The sequence below is a fragment of the Urocampus carinirostris genome, chromosome 18, assembly GCF_059441175.1.
Source record: "Urocampus carinirostris isolate Australia breed hairy pipefish chromosome 18, RoL_Ucar_1.0, whole genome shotgun sequence".
Taxonomy (NCBI): Eukaryota; Metazoa; Chordata; class Actinopteri; order Syngnathiformes; family Syngnathidae; genus Urocampus; species Urocampus carinirostris.
Genome location: NC_142366.1, coordinates 13,061,670 through 13,086,257, shown reverse-complemented (window position 1 = coordinate 13,086,257; position 24,588 = coordinate 13,061,670). Strand labels below are relative to the sequence as shown.

At 39.6% G+C, this 24,588-nt stretch overlaps 1 protein-coding gene across 5 annotated transcripts in view; it reads right to left on the bottom strand.

Annotated features, from left to right (window-relative positions):
• The window catches only part of LOC148348393 (sickle tail protein homolog), a 163,363-nt gene that overhangs the window by 24,530 nt on the left and 114,245 nt on the right, over positions 1-24,588 (bottom strand). For 4 of the 5 annotated variants that reach the window (XM_088322632.1, XM_088322631.1, XM_088322634.1 and 1 more), the window contains 4 exons: positions 17,045-17,234; positions 13,537-13,735; positions 12,744-12,837; positions 169-860 (listed from right to left, as the gene is read on the bottom strand). In XM_088322632.1, coding sequence (XP_088178758.1) covers positions 169-860; positions 12,744-12,837; positions 13,537-13,735; positions 17,045-17,234 — 1,175 coding nt within the window. The remainder of the gene's footprint in view (positions 1-168; positions 861-12,743; positions 12,838-13,536; positions 13,736-17,044; positions 17,235-24,588) is intronic. The other variant, XM_088322635.1, reaches the window with a different exon arrangement.

The following is a 24,588-nucleotide window of genomic DNA, read 5'->3' as shown; positions in this document are numbered from 1 at the left end:
GGTTTTAACAAATCCAACTGAAGACGGATCCCGCCCATTAGTCTGGCTGCACATCGCACGTTGAAGAAGGGAAAAGACATGTCGGTTAGGTTGAAACTAGGATGCCAAGTTAGTCAGTTCATGCTTAAGCAATGTTTACATTCCCGCACTTCCCGGTCCGAGGTTTACCGTGTCTGTGCGTCACCAGCTGCAGGAAGAGGCCCTTGAGGATGTCCCTGGAGGTCCACCACCGTCGTATTGTTCTTGGGCTTGGTCCCTATCCCGTCTTCCTTCCTGAAGGACTGCCGCACTGAGGAGCTTCTCTCCATGGGGACGCCGCCGTGGATGTCGACGAGACGCACCTCTGCCAACCGGTGAGGTGACGGCGGGGGAGTTTTGGAGCCCAGTGTCGGGAGTTGGCTGTTTCTCGACTTCTGCCGGTACAGGGAAGGGTGGTCCACCGAGTCAGTGGGGCTGGGCCCGCCGTAGGAACTGGTAGAGCGGATGGAGGCCCGGTGGAAGGCGTGGTCGGGACCGTCCAGGTTGGGGTGGGGCCCGTGGGCCGTGGCCATTCCCAGGTAGGGGTCTGCGTATAGGCCCTCGTTGGCCCTGCTGAGACTGTGAGCCTTCCCGCCCATGTCCCCGTCGGGTTTAACGTCCCGTCTCTCTAGGATAGCGCTGGGGCATGGTGAGCTGGAACGCGCCGGGGCGGTCGACAAGCGCTCCCGAGGTACGCCATTGCCGGGTAATGAGCCCTGACGCAGACTGAACGGGATCCGGGAAGGGGAGTGTGGAGATGGGGGGATCGCGGCCTGAAGTGGGTGGTGCGCAGGAGGACCCAATGGGGGCTGCCGTAGAGGATTCGGCATGTCACCGTGCATCTGCAGAAAAAAATATAGCAAGCTCAATGAAACCGTTTCAAAGTCTAGGCCTCTTTGCATGAATACAGTTGCATACCTACAAAAAATAATAGCAATAAAATCAATCAGTCTTTAATGCAAAAAAATTGGCATGGATGCATTTAGCTGGGTGCCATGTGTGATGCGACCATAAGTGGCTGGCGTTGCAGACCAAGTAGCTAGCATTAACGGCTTACGTTGCAAATCCAGATGCTGACCCTAGTGTCAGCTGCCAGCGTAGCCAACAGAAACGCTAGCATCAGAAGTAAGATCGGGCCTAAAAAATACAGCCCGTGGATTTTTAGCCCAACTCACTAAGAGCCCGACCAATTAACTTAATTTGCGGGACAGAGCCAGAAGCAAACCATAAATTTCACATTTTATTTGTACGGACTCTCTTCTATATTTCTGTGTCTACGGAAGTTCAATTAACTGACAATTATCTATCTGTAACAATTAAAGGCCATAGACTGTCTGTCATTGTGACGGGTTGAAAATTTAACCATAAACCACATCAGTAGTATGTATTAAAGAATCTAGCACATCACTTTAAGAGAGAGCGGCAAAGATACAAAGAAGAACATTGATGGGTGGATAAAATTTGTTTAAAAAGAAGCCCTGCCCGACACGAACGAAATGTTTGACATTTTAGGCCTGACGCGGGACAAAATTTGGGCCTGTCATGGTTGCCATGGCGCCCAATTGTTCCCGCCCGTGTTGCGCCAGATGCGCTCGTTAACAGATTGGCTTTCTGTCTATTCTAAGTTCAGCGCTGTCATGCTTTGGTTGTCAGCCCGTTTCGACTTGGTCCTGTCCCTGTTGGTATTTCCTGTACGGTATTGTTCCCGTTTATTTTGTCCTGTTTAATATCGGTTTTCAGTTTAGTTTCTGTCTATTTTTGTCCGGTTTATTGTTTTCTTCAGTTTTCGTTCCCGTCTAGTTTGTCCTGTTTGTTTTTGATATCCTGATTCATTTTCTATCCCGTCTGTCCCGTTCTGTCCGGTATCGACCCCACCTGTCCGATATAATCTCGGGCACTTGGAATCAATCTCGACGGTCTCTGGCTTTCAATCTTTCCACGCCAGACCGCTGCCTAACGCGCAAGACTCCCTATTTCCCGCAAAATAAAAGGCTTGTGTGAGAACGTCACGGGTTTGGGTCCTGATCCTGTTCTGGTTCCTGACAGGGTCAGGTTGGGCATGGACCAGGGCAAAAGATCTTATCTCTTGACAAAGGGGTTAGGAACCTTTTTGACTAAGAGAGCCAGGAGAGAAAAATATTTAGATTTTATTTTTCTTTTTTTTTTTTCTTTTCTAGAGAGCTACAGCATATGGTTTAAGAAAATTATACAAGCCGTCTAACCTTAATGTCCAGATAAAATTCTTAAGTGATTTTTTTTTCTACTGTTTGACGTTTGATGATTTTTATGAAATTAATTAAATAATAATGTCAGGCCTGTGTCCGATATCAACAAATATCCCACTTAAATTGTTGTCATGAAAAATGGTTTCAAAACTATGTGTGAGCAGAGTTCTTTCTTAAAAATGTTCCAAAAGACTACAAACGCGAAGCATAAGGATGCAGTTACCTTCAGCTACATGATGTGACTACAGTTTAAACATTGTAGTTATCATTAGTCCGCCATTCCATTTTACAGATGCGAATTTTGAACATCTCTAAAATCTCCAAACAATTTTCTTAAAATGCATCATTGATAAATGGTAGAGGGCATACTTTATTCTAGCATTTTATTCTGAGGGTTTTAATTGTGATTCTGTCGTGTGGTGGTTAGCACATTCGCCTATTAAGTTTCTTCTCACCCTAGTCACAGGTGCCACTCCCCGCATTGTCCTTCACAAATCCAGTATTTCTGGAAACTGCCCTTGAAATGAAAACATTTGTGCGCTCAATTTTACACTGTTGCTTTTTACAACAAAAGCGCAGCCGTCTGCAAATTTTCCAGACACGCTGGCAACGCTCCGAGCGGCCGGGTACGCGCTCGCAACACCCAAACCCCCCCTTGGCAAAGCAATAACATCGCTGCAAGGGAGGTTAATCTGCCACGACAACATTTCAGCCGTCAACCAATCTGGGGCGGCTGTAGAGAGGTGTGATAACCTGGAAGAGGGCAATAAATCTCACCTCGTGTTATGTATGGTTAAAAAAAAAAGAAAAAGGAAAAAAAGCAAGTAAGCGATAATGGGTGCGAAACAAAAACCATCAAAAGATGGACATGCCTCTAATATACACATTACAAGTGGGTAAAAAAACTTCTTGAATATGTAATTACTCTATTTTTTATTTGAAATAAAAAATGTTTGATTTTAAAGTGATCTATAATATGTTTTTAAAATTTTTAGACGAATGTAATATATAACATCATGTAACAATAGTGATAGTGGTGTGACTGTTTACCTATTTCTCATGTGATAATGGCGAAGATGGGAGTAATGCCACAATCGCACACAATCCTACCTCATTTATAGCCCTTTGAGACTTATTCTGATTAATAAATCATAAAATACTATTTAGGCAAGTGTCAGAACCCGAACAGACGGTAGACCCAAACACGTAACGTTTTCACACCAAGCTTTATTTACGGAAGTGGGGCAGTCATGTGCGGGAACACAAACGCCAGCGATTCGGCGATTGCTGGGCATAAGAAGCGGGGCAGAGAAGTCAGGCGCGGGAAAACCGGAAGCCAGGAGCAGAAGAGCAGCATACCGGACAGGACGGGACAGACGGGATCGATACCGGATGCAGGATACAGGTGAGGACAGGACAGGCGGGATCGATACCCGGATACAGGTGAAGATACAGGATATATGAGCAAAATACAGGTGAGGACGGGACAGACGGGATCGATATCTGATACCGGACAGGACGGGATCGATCCGGGACGATGATTAAGGGCTATACAAATTAAATATGACTGACTGACTGGCTAGTGGCATTTTTTGCACAAGTTTACCTAATATATATACTACTAATACTATCCATCCATTATCTGCACCACTTATCCTCAGTAGGGTCGTGGGGGTGCTGGAGCCCATCCCAGCCATCCTCGGGCAGTGGGCAGGGGACACCCTGAACTGCCAGCCAGTCGCGGGGCACACAGGAACAGACAATTCACTCGCTCATCCAAAATTTGGACCAGCCAATTAACCTGACATGCATGTTCTTGGAATGTGGGAGGAAAACGGAGTGCCCGGAAGAAACCCACGCAAGCAGGGGAAGAACATGCAAACTCCACACAGGAAAGTTCTATCTCTTGACCTCAGAAATGTGCCGCACATGCGCTAATTACTGCGCTGCCGGGCTGCCTACAAATACTCCATCCATCCATCTATTGTCTGCACAGCTTATCCTCGGTAGGGTCGCGGGGGTGCTGAAGCCCATCCCAGCTATCTTCGGGCAGTGGGCAGGGGACACTCTGAACTGGTTGCCAGCCAGTCGCAGGGCACACAGGGACAGATAGTTCGCTCGCCCATTCACACCTGTTAACCTAAAACACATGTATTGGGTTAATTGGCCAGAGCCCGGAGGAAACCCACACAAGCACGGGAAGAACATGCAAACTCCACACAGGAAAGTTAGATCTCATGACCTCAGAACTGTGCCGCACATGCTTAAATTACTGTGCTGCAGGGCTGCCTACTAATATATAAAATAATTAATATTTTGGGAATTTTACTTTTAATTTGTTGTATGTAAAAACAAGGTAAACATTCATTCTTGGGTTTCCGAGTTTATTACTTGTAAACCTGGAAGGTAAAACGTTTTTCGGGGATTTTGTGTTGACTCTAAAATTGCTTCAAATAAAAAAAAGCATAACTTGTGAAAAGTTCCCTGAAGATTAAATGAAAAATTAAAGGCTATCAAAATAATATTATAATACATTTTTACAGGGACAATGCTTATTATTTCAACGCTAGATGTCACTGTATGGTGCAGTGCAGGGGTCACCAACCTTTTTGAAGCAGAGAACTACTTTTTGTTACTAATTAGCGCAAAGGGCTACAAAATAAATACAGGTTTCTAAAATAAAAACGTATAATGTTATGACTATGATGTTACTTGGTTATAGCCAGGCTTATACTATAGTTAAAATAGACATAGTCAATCACTGGTGAGCTAATTTCACAACCAGTCCGCAGGCTACACCAGGTGTTATTCGGGCCCTACCTGGTTCCAACTAAAAAAAGTGCTACAAAGCACAAGGAAGAAAACAAACTATGGAAACTCAAAGTGGCCAAACCACCCAGGCTTTTTGAGGTTTTTGGGTACCCGTAGCAGCAAAATGGCAGATAATCATGTCGCTCTCAATAAGCCTCATGTTATGTAAAATAAATACAGATTTCTTGATCTACTAGTCATTTATAGTACAGTTAATGTATTTTTGCTATTTTTCAAATCAATATTGTTTTTACTATTAATTATTTATTTTTTACCACTGGGTGGCGCTATATAACACACACTGCCCCTTTAAGGTGTGTCACTGTGCAAAGTAAACAAACAAGCTAATGTTTGCCTTGAGCAAAGGTCATTGGGACTTTAGGTATCCTATTTCAGTCTTTCTTTGTGATCTCAGTTCTCGTGAGCATGAAAAAACAATTTGTACACAGCGGCCGGAAACTTGTAAGGTTCCGTGACAGGAAGTACTTTGTTACTGTGCTCATCAATAGGTATTTAGTTCCCCCTTGTTTCTCTTTTTCTTTTCATCTCTCTGCTTTTCTCTTTCAATCTTTCTTTTTTTCTTCTATCTTTTTCTGTCTCTTTCTTTTTTCTCTCTCTCTTCCCTTTTGTGTCTCTCTTGTTTCACATCTGTCTTTTCTTTTTCTTCTTCCTTTTCTTTCATTATCTTTCTCTCTTTGTCACTTTATTTCTTGCTCTCTATTTCTTTCTCTTTTTCTGTCTATTTGTTTTTTCTCCCTCTCTCTTTTTCTCCCTCTCTCCCTTTTCATCTCTCTTTCCTTCTTTCTCTTTCTTTCTTTACCCACCTCTCTTCCCTTCTTGTTTTTCTCTCACTATCTCTTTATTTTCTTCTCTCTCTTTTTATCCCTCTTTCTTTCTCCCTTTGTCTTGAATCTACTAGTCTGGCTCCCATGAGATTTTATTGATAAGATGTGGCCCCCAATTTAAATAAGTTTGACACCCCTGCTCTTAAACATGGCGATACAATTGCCAAGCTCCTAATAATAATCATAACAAAAAATAATAAACCTACAGTATGTCTCCTTTAAGAGGTTGACATACTGTATCTGAAATGATGCAATGCACTGATATAGTGCACAATCCACTCGTAATCTTTGTTATCTGTGCCAAGTGCAGCCCGGTTAAACAGTAACAGAGCAAATCGAGACGCCGATCTTCCGAGTGACCGAGATAAGGAAGTGTTGTTTACAAGCCTCGCTGCTTTCCTTTTGCTGCGCATGGTCATTACTGTCGATTTGTGCCATTCCCCCCACACAGTTTAAATAAGACTAGGTAGCCCATGGTAACAGGGCCGGAGTCCGGAAAGAACATAGAGAAGGTCAGATTACTATTAGTTATTTGTTATAGTGGATTATTCAACAATGAATCTGCCAAATAATCAACAACTAATCTATTTGATTTGTTAAATTTGCGTAATGTGTCGTTCGTTGCAACATGCCTGAAAGGAAAAATGGATAAACGTGAAAAAATAATTGTACAATTAACCACAAACTATGTTTTAACTAATATATTATCCAACAACAAATAATCATATTAATTGCCAATGATTTGAAAAATAAACATTTTATCAACAACTAACTGATTATCAACTTAATCGCCAACTTCTTTTGAAATACACAAATAATAGACAACTAATTGATTTATGATGGGATTTCTGTTGCAACATACCTAAAAAAAAAATAAATGTGAAAAAAGTTGATCAGATTTAACCACAGACTATTTTTTTTAACTCCTAGATTTATCAATAACTGATTGATAATCAAATCATTACCCAAATATTTTTTAAAGAGGGAAAAAAACAATTGATCAATAACAAATCGATCACTGAATAAATCGTCAACAATTAAAAAAAAATTAACAAATAACCTATTAATTTCCAAATTAATTGACAACTTTTTTTATTTATATAATAGAATATTATTCAGACAAGTGTCAGAACCTGAACAGACAGTAGACCCAAACGTGTAACGTTTTCACACCAAGCTTTATTTACGGAAGTTGGGCAGTCATGCGCGGGAACACAAACGCCAGCGATTCGGAGATCCCTGGGCAGAAGAAGCAGGGCAGAGAAGTCAGGTGCGGGAAAACAGGAAGCTAGGAGCAGACGAGCTGGATGCCGGACAGGACGGGACGGACGGGATCGATACCGGATGCAGGATACAGGTGACGACGGGACAGGCGGGATCGATACCAGATACAGGATATACGAGAAAGATACAAGTGAGGAGAGGACAGGGCGGGATCGATACCGGATGCGGGATACCGGACAGGAGGAATCGATACCGGATACACGAGCAGGATACAGGTGAGGACGGGACAGACGGGATCGATACCAGATACAGGATACCGGACAGGACGGGACAGATGAAATCGATACCGGATGCAGGATACAGGACGGGATCAATATCAGATACCGTACAGGACAGGACAGGGGGGATCGATACCGGATACTGGACAGGACAGGACAGGCGGGATCGATATTGGATACAGGATGCACGAGCAAGATACCGCACAGGACGGGACAGACGGGATCGATACCGGATACAGGATGCACGAGCAAGCTACCGGACAGGACGGGACGGCCGAGATTGATATCGGATACTGGATACACGAGCAGGATACCGGACAGGACGGGGCAGAAGGGATCGATACCGGATACAGGATACCGGGCAGGACAGGACAGACAGGATCGATACCGGATGCTGGAGACTGGAGCAAGATACCGGACAGGACGAGACAGGGTCAAAATGCTTGCCTTGCAATTGCAGAAGTTTGATGACGAACTGACTATGGGTAAATGAGAGCACTGAGTTTAAATAGGAAGGGAGCCGATCAGGCAACGAGCAGCAGCTGGCGCCAAACGAGCGGGCACAGGTGAGGGCAATGGGTAATCGTGGCAATAAGTTTTGGGGATCGCATCGAAGGTTTACCATATAGGTTCGTTTTTTTTTTTAATTGCTTTTTTTCCCATGACACAAAACAGAATACCTAACTATTTTGTCTTTTAATCAACAATTGAATCAAATATTGCACCCAAAAAGACAAAGCAAAAGCATTATTATTATTATTATTAAGCATCATTCATCTATTTAGCTGTGCAATCCAACACGCAGGCCGTGGGCCATTAGCAATCCATCAATCATTTTTAGTGGTCCAATTGAAATAGTTCTTTGTATTGAGATTTTGTTAAAGCCCCAGTGTGTAATATTCGACCACTGTATGGCACTGTTGTCAAATGCGAACTAAAAACAGTGCCACAGAGCACAGCGTAGCAGCAAGATTTCACACAAATATGGCGGCAAAACTCTAGGTAGGGATTCAACTATGTAAAAGAAATAAAAATCTCGAACTATAACGTTCCAGTTTAAATTAGCTTAAAATCCCAATCCAAGATGTACCCAAAGTAAATGTAATGCTTTTCTTGAACTGTTTGGAGAATACAGACGGTTTAAGTCTCTTTTGAAAGGTAACACACTGATGGTTTTTCCCCAAGCTAAAATATTTTTTGCAAGTGCTACTAACATTGAGTACTCTGACTTGGAATGCGGAGAAAAAGGTTTTCATTTTTGCCTGAATATCTTTTTTTTGCAATCAAATGCCTAAACATTGCATTTTACACATTTTCCAAGGGTAGGTCTATGCGTTTCCGAAAGGGGCCATTTGGAAACTACTATTTTACTTTGGTCAATTTATTAGGTATTTTGAAAGAAAGTCAGTCAAAGATTGTGCACACTTGCGTTTAATAATGGTGCGTAAAAATGGTGTTACGCACATTTATTTTGGAGTCTAATTCGAATACCTTCCAAACATCTGCTGTATCGTTCTCTTTAGAATTTCATTGGCTAACCAATTTGGTAATCATCGTTTAAATCAGTTACTACTTGCTAAAGACATTCAGAGCAAAAGGAGGCGATAACCCTTTTTATTAATATAGTCCCTTAGGCTAATGTGGGCTGTTGACTGTGAAATAAAGCCTGCTATTGACCAAGAGGAATTTCAATGAAATAGTCAGAGGCTAAAGGCAGTATTGAAAATAATTTTACGAGTCTGTTTGTCTTCAAACAGAAATTATATAGCGAAATGCAGATTGCAACAAGGAACGTCCAACCATGCAGAAATGCTTTTAGGTGGATTTTTAATCCGTCGACATTATTGTGTATTCTGGAGTAAATAATTTACACAGTTAGGATCACTGGACTCTCTCGGGTGTTACGGGTCCATGTTTGCAGAATATCATCTCATAAACTGACTACCCCGGCTTTATATTTTTTGGGTATCTTGTTTCTGTGATAAGTACATTTTGAAATGGTCATCATATCTTGAATCCTAAGAGTTTAAGCTTTTCAATAATATGTGGATTGACAAATTTCAGTGACTGGCGACATCGTACAAACACATATTTGCTTTTCAACAGACTCTTTTTACTGAATGGAAAATTTTTGTTCCACTAGGAGGCACTAAATATTACACAATGAAAAAAAGGTTTTAAATTAAGGAAATAATTTTGGGGTGTTTGTCTCGCAATAACCAAGCAGCATGTTAGTTTGATAAAAGGTGGTCCGGATTAGAGGCCAGCCAGAGCTTTCCTTTCCTTCCATCAGCAGGAAACAACGTGCGTGAACAAAAGGGAGATTAGAGACGGTGTTGAATGGGGCTCATGCTGTGGAGTGGAAAGAAAGTGGAAAAAAATGTAACCCCCCCTTTTTTTGCACTCTATGACAGATTAATAAGAAGTGGTGGTCGAGTTTGAGGGGGGTGGGGGAAGGGGACATTCTTTTCCTGAAGTGCAAAACGGACATGGGGCAGTAAGAAAACAACAATGGATAAATTAAATCACAGCTACACTTTCTTTCCCCAAATGATTGATATTTACAAAACAGGATTACTACTTTCCTTTTCTTATAGACTTTTCACTCAACCTTACAGCACATACTAGCATCCAATAAAGCTACAATAAATGTTTTTCAGCAAGCAAAATTGCCTGTTTTGTTTAAGGGTTTATTTCTGTATTGTTTGTTTAACAGTGAACTGGTGTTACCCACCGTAGGGTGTTAAAAATCTTGTCTCCAGTGCTCAGTGGTTAAAAAGTTTGAGCTGGTGTTACACAATCAGTTTCTGGTGTTACAAATTAACACTGTTAAGCAAAAAAACAAACAAAAAACACCAAACTGGTGTCGTTCCAACACTTTGTAGTGTTAAAAATGTATACTGTTCGTTAGTCCAAGAGGTTAACACTAAACTTCATTAATCAATTATCCATATTATTTTTCCAAGTGGTATGAGGTTTTAGTGGGTGGCTTGGCCTGTTTTATCCCACTTCTAATGATTACAACCTTGTAATAGCTGTCAGAGCCGAAACAGACGGTGGACCCGAACGCGTAACGTTTTCACACAAGCTTTATTTTACGGGAACGGGGAAGTCATGCGCGGGAACACAAACGCCAGCGATTCGGTGATCGCTGGGCAGAAGAGATCGAAACCGGACAGGACAGACAGGATCGATACCAGATAAAGGATACACAAGCAGATACCGGACAGGACGGGATCGATATTGGATACGGAATACAGGAGCAAAATACCGGACAAGACAGGAAAGATGGGTTTGATACCTGATACTGGTTACACGAGCAGGATACTGGACAGGACGGGACAGACGAGATCGTTACTGGATACTGGAGCAAAATACTGGACAGAAGGGATCGATACCAGATACTGGAGACTGTAGCAAGATACCGGACAGAACGGGAAAGACAGGATCGATACCGGATACTGGAGATTGGAGCAAAATACCGGACGGGACGAGACAGACAGGATCGATACTAGATACTGGAGACTGGAGCAAGATATCGGACAGGACGAGATAGACGGGATCGATACCAGATACTGGAGACAGTAGCAAGATACCGGACAGGACGGAACAGACAGGATCGATACCGGATACTGGAGTTCGGAGCAAGATAACGGACGGGACGAGACAGACAGGATCGATACCAGATACTGGAGACTGGAGCAAGATACCAGACAGGACGAGACAGGCGGGATCAATACCGGATACTGGATACCGGACAGAGTCAAAATAAAAGTCTTGCACATGCAGAAGTTTGTTGATGGACTGACAACGAGTGAATGGGAGCACTAAGTTTAAATAGGAGGGAAGCCAATCAGGCAACAAGCAGCAGCTGGCGCCAAACGGGCTGCCGCAAGTGAGGGCAATGGGCAACCATGACAATAGCATAGTAACAACATAGTAATAACATGATAAGTTCTCATTTTAGACATGCATAGCAAAGTGGAAGCCATTTGCGCTTATCAGAAATGTTGGGACTAACATGTTACAAAGGAACGCGATCCCATAACGCAACTTTTCTTGGTAACGAGCGGTGCAACTCGTTATTAATAAAATTTAGTAACTCAACAGGTAGATAATGAATTACAATGTTTTTCAACTGCTGCACGATTCTGCATCTCTCATATAGTCACAAACAACCCTGTACCCACTAGCACCTATGTGCGGGTATGTTTATAAGTACCCTCAAAGTACAATTGAATGCAGTTACGGTGGCGCCATCTCAAGCACATATTACAAGGACGCTGAATTTCTCTAAATGCAGATATTCTTCCTACAGTACATACTCCTCGCATACAAGCGAAATTTACAACACATTTACAACAAATATATGTTGCTTAGTGGAGACAAAGGAGAATGACAATGAACAATTACTGGTGAATTAGATTTATGTATTAATATGGCACACTAACGTGAGACAGATATCTCTAGTTGTATGTTTGTATGTAGGTACATATGTGTGTATACAGTTTATATGTGTGTGTGTGTGTGTGTATGAATACATATGTGTCTACGTGTAAGTAGGCATATAGGATTGTATGAGTGTAAATGCATGTATGTAGCCTGTGTATATGCATGTATGTATGTTAGTGTATACATTCACATGTGTATGTTTATGTATGTACATGTATGTGTATATGTAGTGTATGTGTATGTACATATATATTTGTTTTTGTTTTTTAGAAGGGTGGAGCTAATACGCTACGCTTCTGCTCATTCCTTTCTGAACTTATATTTTGTTTTCTCTTCCTTTTCTGGTTTATGTAGCTTCCTCATTTGTTTTTCTAATTTAGATGTTTTTGTTTTAAGAAATTGTTTCACAATAATCAGGAAGCATGGCAGTACTTTTAATGCCTATTCAGAATATATTACAACAAAAACAACAACCATGAAATAAATTACTCAAACCAGGTAAAGCCTAGAGACAAAATGGATATGGAGTGTTTCGGCTAAGTGTTCGTTTGCAAGCTATCAAGATTGTATAAGCCGAGAAATATGAATGATTCACTGCTTTCAAAGGTTGTTGTACACATTTTTCTTCGGTTTATTTTATTATGTGGCTAAATAAAACATAAAGCAAAGGGGTTGAATTCTATGCGAGCACTGAAGAGTAATTTGTAACTGCATAGTTACTTTCGGAGTAACGCAAGTTTTATTTTAAATAAAGTAACTAGCAACTGTTACTAATTACAGTTTTTTAGTAATGTACCCAACACTGCTTATCAGTAACAATACGTAGCTCTCAGCTTCCAAAAGGTTATTGAACTGTGATCTAACATTGGTGCTTCGCTGCGTCCACTCACCCTGGCGTCCCCGTTGGCAGGTCGGGCCGCGTGGTTGAAGGCCTGCGCCGGGTCCTTGTGGTAAACCTTCAAGCAAGAGTGGTCGCTTATGTTCCTGTACGGGGAAGAAGCCACCAAAGGTAAGAAGTTGCCCCAAGCGTCACCATCCGAATACGGCCGACGTGCCGGCAACCGGCTGCGTCTTCTGACCAGGCCGGCCAGCGGCACGTATCCAGAAACCGGAGCCATAAATTGGTTGTTGCGCTCCATGTCGCCACTCGAATTGTGATGCTAGTGCCAACCTTCAGCAAGCACAAGACACATTTTACAGCCCTGATAAAATGGGCCCAAAGTACACATTGGAGGTGGAGTTGCTTATCATTTATAGTTCCTGATAACAAAATGTTTGCTTGAATTTAGTGGACTTGAACAGTGTGCATTTATTTTACGAGAAAATGTGCGATATTTGTTCCGAGACAATACAATTAAAAGTAAAATGTAAAATAATTAAAGTATAATATAAAATAAATATCATTGGTGGTCTAGTGGTTAGGATTCGGCACACTCTTGCAGCGACCTGGGTTTGATTGCCGTTGTGTTCAATGCTGTACAATTGCACAAATATGGTAATATACTATTGCAAAACCTCGTGTATAACGCGTACCAAAACTTTGAGTTCTTTTCTTCTAAGCAAAAAAAAGTGAGTTTTATGACGATTAATACGTCCTTCATTACATACTATAAACAAATACCATAAGAAATATAATTCAAGTTAAATTAATAAAGTTTTCTCGAGCAGGATTTTTGTTTGTACCGTATATCGTTGAGCTCGTAGTAGACGTTCCTCATGTCGTCCTTGACGTAAACGGCCATGCTGGGCGACTCCAACATCTTCATGGTTAGCATTTGCGGGAAGGCGCTAACAAACAAAGCTCGCACCGTGTCGATTCCGGTGATCTCGTTTGGCATGCGGATCTGTTTAGTTTCGTCTCCGTACTGCAGGTAGAGAACACCTGCGGGAGAAGAGCGAAATAGTTATTTACAAAATACATGCTTGTATAATGCTAGCTAGTCTTAGCTTAAAGATCGCTAGCTAATTAACTATATCTAAAATGTCAATTGGGGAGACTGTTCAAATTCCTAAACGTTATTATAATTTACTTAAACGTTTTATCTGTTCGATTCATACATTTTTAGTAGAAAATGCTGTGGAGTTATAAACCCTAGGTGAAATAAAACCACTCAATGAAGAAATATAGTTTATTGTAAAATCACAAACGCAACTTTGTTCTGATGTCATTAAGACGTTAAACAACATGTATTGCACAATACTGCCCCTAAATGGCCAAGTTCTTTTCAATTTCTCTCTTAGTATATTGCGTTCTTATTTAACTTATTAAATGATTATATTATTAATAATATAATTACATAATCAATTAATTCAATAATGTATTCAATGTAATTGCTTAGCCACTTCAATCCTAATTAAAGATATAGATGAGATAAGACTTCAATAAATGTTGATTTTTTTTGGACTGATTTTATGATTTTGGTAAATTAAAATCATTTTGTGGCTATCAATACAGTAAATCCTTGTTCATTGAGGGGGTAACACTCCAAAAAGAACCAGTGATAGGCGAAATCCGATTTTCTTGAAATGATTATGCAATTAATGTTTTTTTAGACATTGAAACCAAATAATGAACTATATTTAAGGGCTCAAGAATTTGTTCGGAAAAAATAGTATGTAAAAAATGTTTTAGAAAATAACTAATGTACTGTTAAACAACACTGTACTGTATCTACTTACATATAAGCCTACATCACAAACAAGCCAACTCCCAAAAAGTAGTAAAATAAATACTTATCCCTAATGTTAATAAAACAAGTACCTAAACAACAATTATTCAAATGTGTAGATTATAAAGATTACTATCGGGGTAATAAAGATAAAAATAAAACCATTTGAAACCATGTACAATACCTTTAAGCAGCGCTTTGATGGCAGACACTTGTGCACCATTTTACTTTGCGGTTAATCTATTCTTTGAATCTATTGTTTTGGTCATTGCTTTCCACCTTTCTCTCCTCTTATTACCAGAACACCAAAAATGATCTAAGACGACCAAAAACATGTCGAAAAATGACCCAAAATTAAGACAATAGAACAAAAATAACACAAAAATGAGAAAAAACACAAAATCTAAACGTACCCCAAAATGACCAGAAATGACAAAAAATTAAACAAAAAAGCAACCTAAAATTCACCAAAAACCAACCCAGAAAAGACTCCCAAAAACAACCCAAACCAAACCAAAAAAAAAAACAACCTACAAAATGTCAAAAAAATGATCTCTAAACAAAATTGACCAGACAAAAACCCTCAAAAAATACCAAGAAGGCAATAAAACACTCTAAATTACATAAAATGAGATATGTGTCAGGAACCACGAACGGAGACGGGAACCCAATTGCGTTAGTTTCTTAGTTTTATCTGAAAAGAGACGTAAGCTGGCACCCACGATCCAGCGATCGTGGATTGTGGGAAGCAGGTCGCTCGGGACGCGGAAGTGGCATTTCACTGGCGAGCGATAGCGGTGTCGAAGAGGGAAAAGCAGGTCGGGTTACCGGGGCGCAGGAGCAGAGATGTGATCCCACGGAAACAGGTCGAAGATGGGAAACGTATGGGAGTCAAAAACAGGGAGTCAGGTTCGGAAGGCTTGCCTTAGCGGGAGCTGAAGGTCCGCAACGATCGGACGCCGGTAACAGGGAGCCGGGGGGTTTAAAAAGTGGCAAGGAGCCAATCAGCGACCAGGGCTGTTGGCGCCACCGGGGCAGCTGCAGGTGCCCCGAATCAGTAATCATGACAATATGGCAAATGGTCTCTCAAAACACTTTACAATGTGCTTCACACACTCACACACTGACAGCATTGTACCATGCAGGTACCTGCATATTGAAGGCATTAGGTATTAGTGTCTTGCGCAAGGACACTATGACATTTACCTCAGAGGAGCCAGGAATCGAACCTGCAACTCTCTCTCCTAAGCCAAGCTCTACCTCCTGAGCTATTGCCACCCATCTCAAATACACTCTGGACGGCACCAATTGACATAACATGAAGAAGAAATCTGGCAGGGTAGCATGAAGACACGCAAGAGAGATGGGCAATTGGATGGTAATGCCTGTCCCCCTTGTGTTCATTTTGGTTTATGCCCGCATAATCAGACGCCAGGATTTTGCCTACATATTTTATAGTTTTAAATGTGGTTTATATACGGTAATTTCAATCATCGATGTGAAGTTTCGTTTAGCATTTCAGATTGCAGAATATAATATACAATTCAAATACGTGTAGTAGCAAGACAGTAAAAAGTGAACCATGTTACGGTAAGGGTTCACTGTACATTGTTTGAAAACGTGACAACTACACAGACTGTGTTATACTTTTTTTTTAAACAGATGTGAGCTACAGAATGTCTGGACACACCCAAGCAGCACTTGTGCAAACAATAGCAGCTAGAAAAGAAAAAAACAGTGACAAATCTGCACTGATTGAGATAAAAGTAGCCCGAATCCACTCCACTGATTTTTTTTTTGGTAAACTTTCCATTAAACTCCAGAAGACAAAGCTCGCTTTTACTCCATGAGACTTGATAAAAGCTACCAGATGTGGTCGAGATTCCTATTCCTGGTGACCTAACAACTTTTTCCCCCCTCCAAAAAAAAGAGCTGCTCTGTTAGCACTCGGAATCCAGATGTTTGCCACCACAAGGGCGGCTTTCAGCTGAAGTGGATGAATATGCAAATGCAGCAAAGGTGAATGCAATCCACTTCCTGGTCTTTTCTATCCCCCAAAAGGGTTCTAAGATAAGAACTATGAGAAAAGGACAAAAACTCCATACGCACATTTCTATTCCCACAGCTGAAGAAGTGCAGACAATCATTTTATGCGTGTGTTACAGTGGGAGGCATGTAGCACTTAAGCCTTACTTTACTGCACCCCTTTTGTCATTATGTCCTTTTGCCGTCCACTTAAAGTTTTGTCCTGATGTGAAGTACGTACAAGCGCTCAGAAACTACCAAAGTGATAAAGGTACTCAAATAACAGAAAAGATCTTCATAACAATAAATACAACTAAATTTAAAAGTACAGGGACCCCTCACTACGTCGTGCTTGGGCTAATGCTGGTTCGGCTTTGAAATGCCAGGTTTTCTTTTTGCGCTAGAATATTTATTTTATTTTTTTACCAGTGGAAATTTATAAAAATCATAAAAACAGTTGAGTGACTGTGGTGTATTGCTCGATATCTGCAACTTACCCAGCGAGCGGTCTTTTGTCTGGTTGTGGGATCGGACCACGGGCAGGCTGGCGCGGACCCGGCTGCCTCGGGTAAAGCCCGTCGGGGCATCCACCTCCGACATGGCCTCCAGCGAATCCAGGGAGGCGAGTGAGAGGTGGTCCACGTCCACGCCGGGCTGCGGGCTCGGGCAGTGCTTGGGGCTTCTGCTCTGCACGCAAAAAAAAAGGTAGCGTCGTAAGAATCGGAATTAAGTTTGCATTTAGTACAATAATCCGTCGCTGTATCACTGTTTGCAGTTTCGCTACATTGCGGATTTTCATTGTGCATTGTGTTCTGCATTCTGATTGGCTAAACAGTCGCACCGCCTCTTTTCTGCCCGTGACTGCCTGCACATCAATAACATTGCTCTTGTACAAGTACATAAAACAGCTTGACAACCTACATCATGTACACGCAAATCTCTTTCAATGTCGAGTGTCTCTGAAAGCTCTCATGTCAACAAAACGCTCTGGACCCACAAAAGCACAGAAAGTGAGAGGAAAATGCTTTCTATGCCTCAAAAAGTTGGACTTTTCCACGTGCTAAACCAGGGGGCGGCAACAGTTATGGCTCTTTCAAATTTTGCTTGCTAGACTAAACTGCACAGTTAATGCATTACACTTGAAAAAAAAACAAAAAGCTATTTGAAAAGTAGTATTAATACTGTGATGTGTTAATATCATACTTGGATACTAGGTAGTGATATTTTTCAACCCAGGGAAATAGAGGCATAACTTAACTAACTTACAAACAAATGTAAGCTTATTAAAAAAAATACAAATATTGTAAAATTTAAAAACATATCAAGTGTCAGTAGTTTTCAAAGTTTTTTGACTATGCAATTTTTCGATAAATTGAGGGTTACTATGAGGAGGCTACCTGTTGCCCACGGCCTAAGGTCAGTGAAACCTGATGTAAATTATACTTTTTCTTTTCATTTCAATACTGAAAATAATCTATACCAGGGGTTGCCAACGTGGTGCCAGCAAGCACCAGGGTGCCCCCTAAGAACAACTGAGTTACCCGCGGACCAGTTCTGAAAATAGCTCAGTAGTGCTGGGTTATTTTTAATTTTATAGTACAATATTTGTTTTGTGGTTGACTGAGTTTAATTAACCCTACTTACAATAATTAACCCGGTAACAAGACACTAACAAGAAAGTAAGAACATGTCAAGTCAAGTCAAGTCAACATAAGTTGTTATTTGAAAAAAACATATCAAACTGGTAGCCTTTTGCGCTAGTTAGCAACAAAAAGTAGCTCTCACCCTTGCTATACATTTTTGATCAATTGAAGGCTACTCGGGTGTTCTTAGAGGGTTGCCTGCTGTCCACTGGCACCACGTCGGTGACCGATGGTCTAAATGATGCATCCAGTACAGATACCCATTATTTATGACAAAATAAAGACCAATACAGTGGAACATCGGTTTTCGAACGCCTCTCAGTTCGAACAAATCGGAGTTCGACCAAAAATTTCGAGAAATTCTTGCTTCACTGTTCGGTCAAAAATTTGGAGTTCGAACTCCGGTAATGCCTGAGTGCGTACGCTACAGTGCGATGCTGAGCGGCGTACGGGTGTAGATCGCCCCCACCCCTTGTGACCAACTGTTATCACGTGCGCACTTGCCTCTTTTTGCTTTCGCTTTTAATATCGGTGAAGGGAGTGTTTTAGCCCCTAACTATGCCTCCGAAGAAGGTCGGTGCAAGCAAGGCAGGTGAAAAAAGAAAAGTTGTTCGTACAACTATTGCCTTTAAGAAAGACATAGTAGCTAAATATGAAAGAGGTGTGCGAGTTTCCGATCTTGCTAGGGAATACAGCATGCGCCTTCTGCTGACCACCACAAAGGTAAGAAATCCTATTCATAATTCTTTTCTTTAGCTTTTTTGTTTTTTTTACACGTTCGTGTTAGCGTAATCTTTCGTACGGAAGATTACGATAACGCGAACGTACGATTAGCCTGGGTTAGCTTTATGATTCGAGGTAAACATTCAGGGTGTTGGAACTGAGCCCAAAATTCAGGATGTTGGAACGGAGCCCCCTTTCCAATGAAGCGCTAGCCACTTGTGGTGCTAAATGACTTGTAAACGACCTGATTTTTTTATTTTTACACGTTCATGTTAGCATAATTTTTTTCTACGGAATATTACGATAACGCGAACGTACGATTAGCCTGGGTTAGCTTCATATTTACGTTAAACATTCATGGTAAACATTCAGGGTATTGGAACGGATTAAAATGATTTACATTATTTTTAATGGGAAAAATGATTTCAGTGATTGAACAAATCAGTTCTCGAACAAGGTTCTGGAACGGATTATGGTTGAGAATCGAGGTTCCACTGTACTTAAAAAATGCACATCCAGCAAATATTTTATTAACCTAAAAACAAAAAAAGGGAGAATAAGTTTCAAATCGATGTACCGACTACTAGACACCACCCCCTGATCTAAAACCTGCGTGAGGGCAAGGGAAAAAAAAAACCTCAGCATGAGGGTTATGAACAGACAGTATACAGACATCATCAACATGGTATATAGGTAATAACAGAATATCCGGTCAACATCATTCATAAGCTATTGAATATAAGAGTGTTTTAAGCTTAAATTCAAACACTAACAGATTGAATCTCAGAGGCCAGAGCATTCCACAGCAAATATTGTGACGTGTTAATATCATGAATACCAAGTATGAATACTTTTCACAGTTTTTGTCAACCCTGCTTCCTAGAGTAAACAGTGCAGTTAATACAGTTTAAAGTGACACAATAAGTGTGAGTGCGAGCAGTAGTAAACAGCAGCTTGCTTCATATCCCACAAAAAAACAAGCGTCTTGACTCCGCCTTTACTACATGTGATGACAGCACACAAATGACAGTAAATGGTTTCACACAGGGCCCTTAAAAAAAGGTTGTAACTAGTCGTGGAAACGTGACCGTCACTTGTAATCAGATGAGGCTTCGTTGAGCTTTTGTGCAGAGTCGGTAAGACGATCTACTCTGCAGGGGCAAGCTGTGGGGTGCTGAAACCAAGCTGGGGGGAATCACCAAACAGTGGTCTCTTTATGCAATGACCTTCTGCTATCATCACTAGACTGCTGGAAAACTTGTCCACATGAGCATGCTACTATTTGGTCGCACAAGTTAGTTTCTTGTTTTGACACTGTGGACGTGTCAAAAGGTTTTAAGGGGCAGACATTTAGGGAATAGTATTTAATACGAGACAGAACCCAGACTTAAACCAAGTTAATTAGTCCTCTGAAGGAGACTGCAGAAGGGAGTTGTCAACAAAGAGTGGGATTTTAAAAAAAAAATTATATTCATGTACTGTATTTTCTGGACTATAAGGCACACTGGAGTATAAGGCGCACCTTCAAAGATAGCATTTTTTGCAGAATATACTGTATTTCACATATAAGACACACCTCACTATAGGGCATGAGGAATTGAAACTACTTTAAGAGCTTGGGTTGCATAAAAAATAAAATCACAAAATAAAAACCTATTACAAAGAAGAAAAATAAGACAATTTTCACCACCAAAATGAAATTATTCATTCAATTATAAATGCTTTCAGCCTTTCCCTGTTATGATCCCTTTCCAATTTTATTTGGGGATGATTCTGTTCTTTGGTTTTTTTTATTTAATGTTACTTATTTTTATACGACTACCCACAACCTATTATTTTAAACTGTGGTAATTTATCTTTTAGATATTTTTGCACGATCAGGAGGGCACTTTTTCATTTTGTTGTGCAGTTGACATGATATAATGACAATAAATGATATTCTATTTACTGTACTTTCCGCTATATAAGGCATAGTGGATTATAAGGTACACAATGAAATTGTTTTTTCTAGATGCTCCTTATAGTCTGGACCTATTTTATCACGTCAGCTAATGCTACTTTTACGCAATATTTCTCCGAGGTTAAAAAAATATATATATATTAAAAATGGTCTAAACTGCAAAATAAAATTATGAATTATTATTTTTGTTATTTTTACAACATTTCATTAATTGTTTTTTACAAAATGAAAAAAAAATCATACTTACAATTTAAAAAATGTCTAATATTGGGGATAGTTCTGTCAAAACTATTTATATAATAATAAAATGAATTAAAGAACATACATATACAGTATAATGTATGCTATTATATCAAGATACTTTGGATAGAAAGTACTGTTACCCCCAGAAATACATTAAATAAATAATATTAATACATACGTATATATATATATATATATATATATATATATATATATATATATATATATATATATATATATATATATATAATATAAATAGTATAATGGTAATAATACATTTGTATTTTACTCTCAATGCATTACAATTATTATCATAGATAGATAGATAATTATTATAAGAATCTTATAGAATACATAAAAGGTTATATTGTAAACAATAATAAATATATTTGTTATTTTAACATAAAATATTTCTAATATTTTAGCAACTATTTTACAGCATTTATTTATTTATTTTATTTTGAAATTTAAAAAAACAAAACAAGGCAGTGTTTGCTGAGCGAGGTCATTTGATCTTTATTGAATTATTTCGACCTTTTTTTGCATATTTTCTAGACTTCCAACAACTACTATGTCAATTTTCTATTTATAAACAGAATTAGTACATTTTTCTAATAATATGAACAACTATACAAACTAATATCTAACTAATAAAAATATATCTATATATGATATATACATAGTATATACTTTTTTAAATTGTAATGTTTCATGTGATTAGATAGATAGATAGATAGATAGATAGATAGATAGATAGATAGATAGATAGATAGATAGATAGATAGATAGATAGATAGATAGATAGATAGATAGATAGATAGATAGATAGATAGATAGATAGATAGATACTTTATTCATCCCCGAAGGGAAATTCACTTTTCCAGCAGCATCCCTAAGCTGAGAACAATCGAAAATAACTGAGAACAATCGAAAATAACACGGGAGCTGCTGGAGTGGCTGCCATTCGTGACGGCGCCGGAGAAACGATTCAATTTGAATCATGTACAAACAAACAAACAATTGAATCATGTACAAGAAACGATTCAATCTGAATCATGTACAAACAAACAAACAATTGAATCATGTACAACAAACAAACAAAATATTTATGTTTCAATAAGTGGAGTGTTAATAAAATGGGGGGAAAATAATTTCTGATACTGATATAACCAGGTAAAACTAATTTTAAGTTACCTGTCCAAATGAATGATTAGGATGATGTTATAGGTTTTTGCAAAAAACTAACATTTTCTAATCTTATACACGACCAACAACTATCATACTTATAACAAATATTTATATCTATAAAAAAAATAATTATAATTTGTTATAATTTTAATGTTGATCTGGTACAAATAATAATTATTTTTTAATGATTGTGACATCACATTTGTTTAGCGCAATGCCATCACTTCTTTCAAAAGTCAAATATTTATCAATTTTGACACTTCAGACAGCTATTATATATGCAAAACAATACTTGTGAAAAATAATGAGCAGGTTGTTTTTTTACTTTATTGTTTTCATGTAACTTTACAAATTTTAACGTTGATGTGGAACTGCTAAACTTATTATTTGTTTAATTTCTGTGACATTACTGATATTTAAAAGCCAAGCATTCTATCATCATTAACACTTATAACAACTATTAATAAAATATATATTATACAAAATATATGTGTCAATATATTACACATAATATACATAATGTCCATATATATTATTGTGGTGTCGCTTATGTTTAGCATTGATGACATCACTTCTTTCCAAAACAAGCATTCAATCATCATTAAATCCTCGTATTTTTGGAAAAATAAACGGGAATCATGCAATTATGCATCATAAAGAAACCCACAGCACACGGCAAGATGCAAAACCGTGCGAGAAGAGCCGACTGACTGTGAAGGGGTTCGAGCGCAGCATCATCAAGTAGCTCTGAATGTCAAGCTCCGAGTGCAGGGAGGAAAGCATAGCCTGCAGAGACTGAAGGGAAGGAAAAGCAACAAAAGAAATCAACAGGAGGGGCTGAGATGGGAAATCGAGACGGTCATCAAACCCCACATAGTTGCCACGGCAACACTGTCACGTAAACAAGCTCCTGGAAAAAGTTCTCACCGACACAAAGCGTTGGGACTAGCGCGTTACAAAGAAAAGTGTCCCTGGAATACAGTTACTTTTCTGTAACTATCATTCTTAATAAAATGTTGTCACTCAACGCATTTTTGGAATGCAATTACGCTACTTTTCTCTTCAACTATTACAGTAATGCGTTATCAAGACAATTTTGTAACTCAACTGTCGTTACAACATAGTGCATTACTGTATTTATTACTCCACTACTTGAATTACAATGTCCTCTGATCAATTTATTTTTTTCGCTCACGATGTAACATGAAACCCTCAATTTGTGAGCAACATTTTTGGACAGGTGGTGTGATTATATAGACCTACAAAGTACAACTAAGTACAGATATGGTTGCACCGCCTTTCAGTGCCAGTATGAGAAAGCTGAATTTCTCCTCATGGAGATATTCTACCTACCGTTTACACTCATCTAAGCTGTTTTTACAACTATGAAATAATAAACTGAAATCAGGGGGTCAGTTTGTATGTGCATTTGGTCGAGTATCACCAGTAGCAAGTGGTAGGCAGTGTGTGGGGAGGGGGTGTGGCTTATACAGGAACAACAAAATCAATGGGGCAGCGAACCTCTGCATATGCAAGGCAAGCAATTTGACTCTGGCTCCCGTCGGTCCCGCTCGTCTGTTCCTGATTACCCGTTTGGCTCCGGCTAGCGACCCGTTTTGCCCACCGACCACACTCTGATCTCCCGCTCCGGCCATCGTCATGTTTTGCCCGTTTGACCACGCTACGATCTCCCGGTCCGGGAGATCCACTTCCGCATTCCGATCACGCTCCGATCCCGTGAGCGGCTTGCTTCCCTCGTCCAGCGAGCACCAAATCGCTGGTATTTGTTTTCCTCTATGTCTCAATAAACTTTTGAGAAAACGCTACGTGTCTGGGTCCTCCTCAAGTTCTGGTTCTGATAGGGTTAGCAACATTTTCTTTAACTGTATTGCTGAACAGCCTCTCGTTAAGTACGTTATCATTTCAAGTTAAGTCATGTTCATTTGGACTTTGATGATCTGATCGAATGGTTGTTTTTTTTGTTTTGTTTTTTTAAATCAATAATTAAGAGATTGCTACAGTTACTCAGTACTTGAGCAGTTTTTTCACCAAGTACCTTTTTACTTTTACTCAAGTAATTATTTGAATGAATATTTTTTACTTCTACTTGAGTCATATTATTCTGAAAAAATAGTGCTTTGACTTGAGTAACATTTTTGGCTACTCTACCCACCTCTGCATATAAGACACTTTTATACACTTTCACTTTTAATCATCCCTTTCGGTTATATTTGATTAGTCAAAGTGCACCCGGGGTTTTATTTGAGGCGTTCCCAACAAAAAT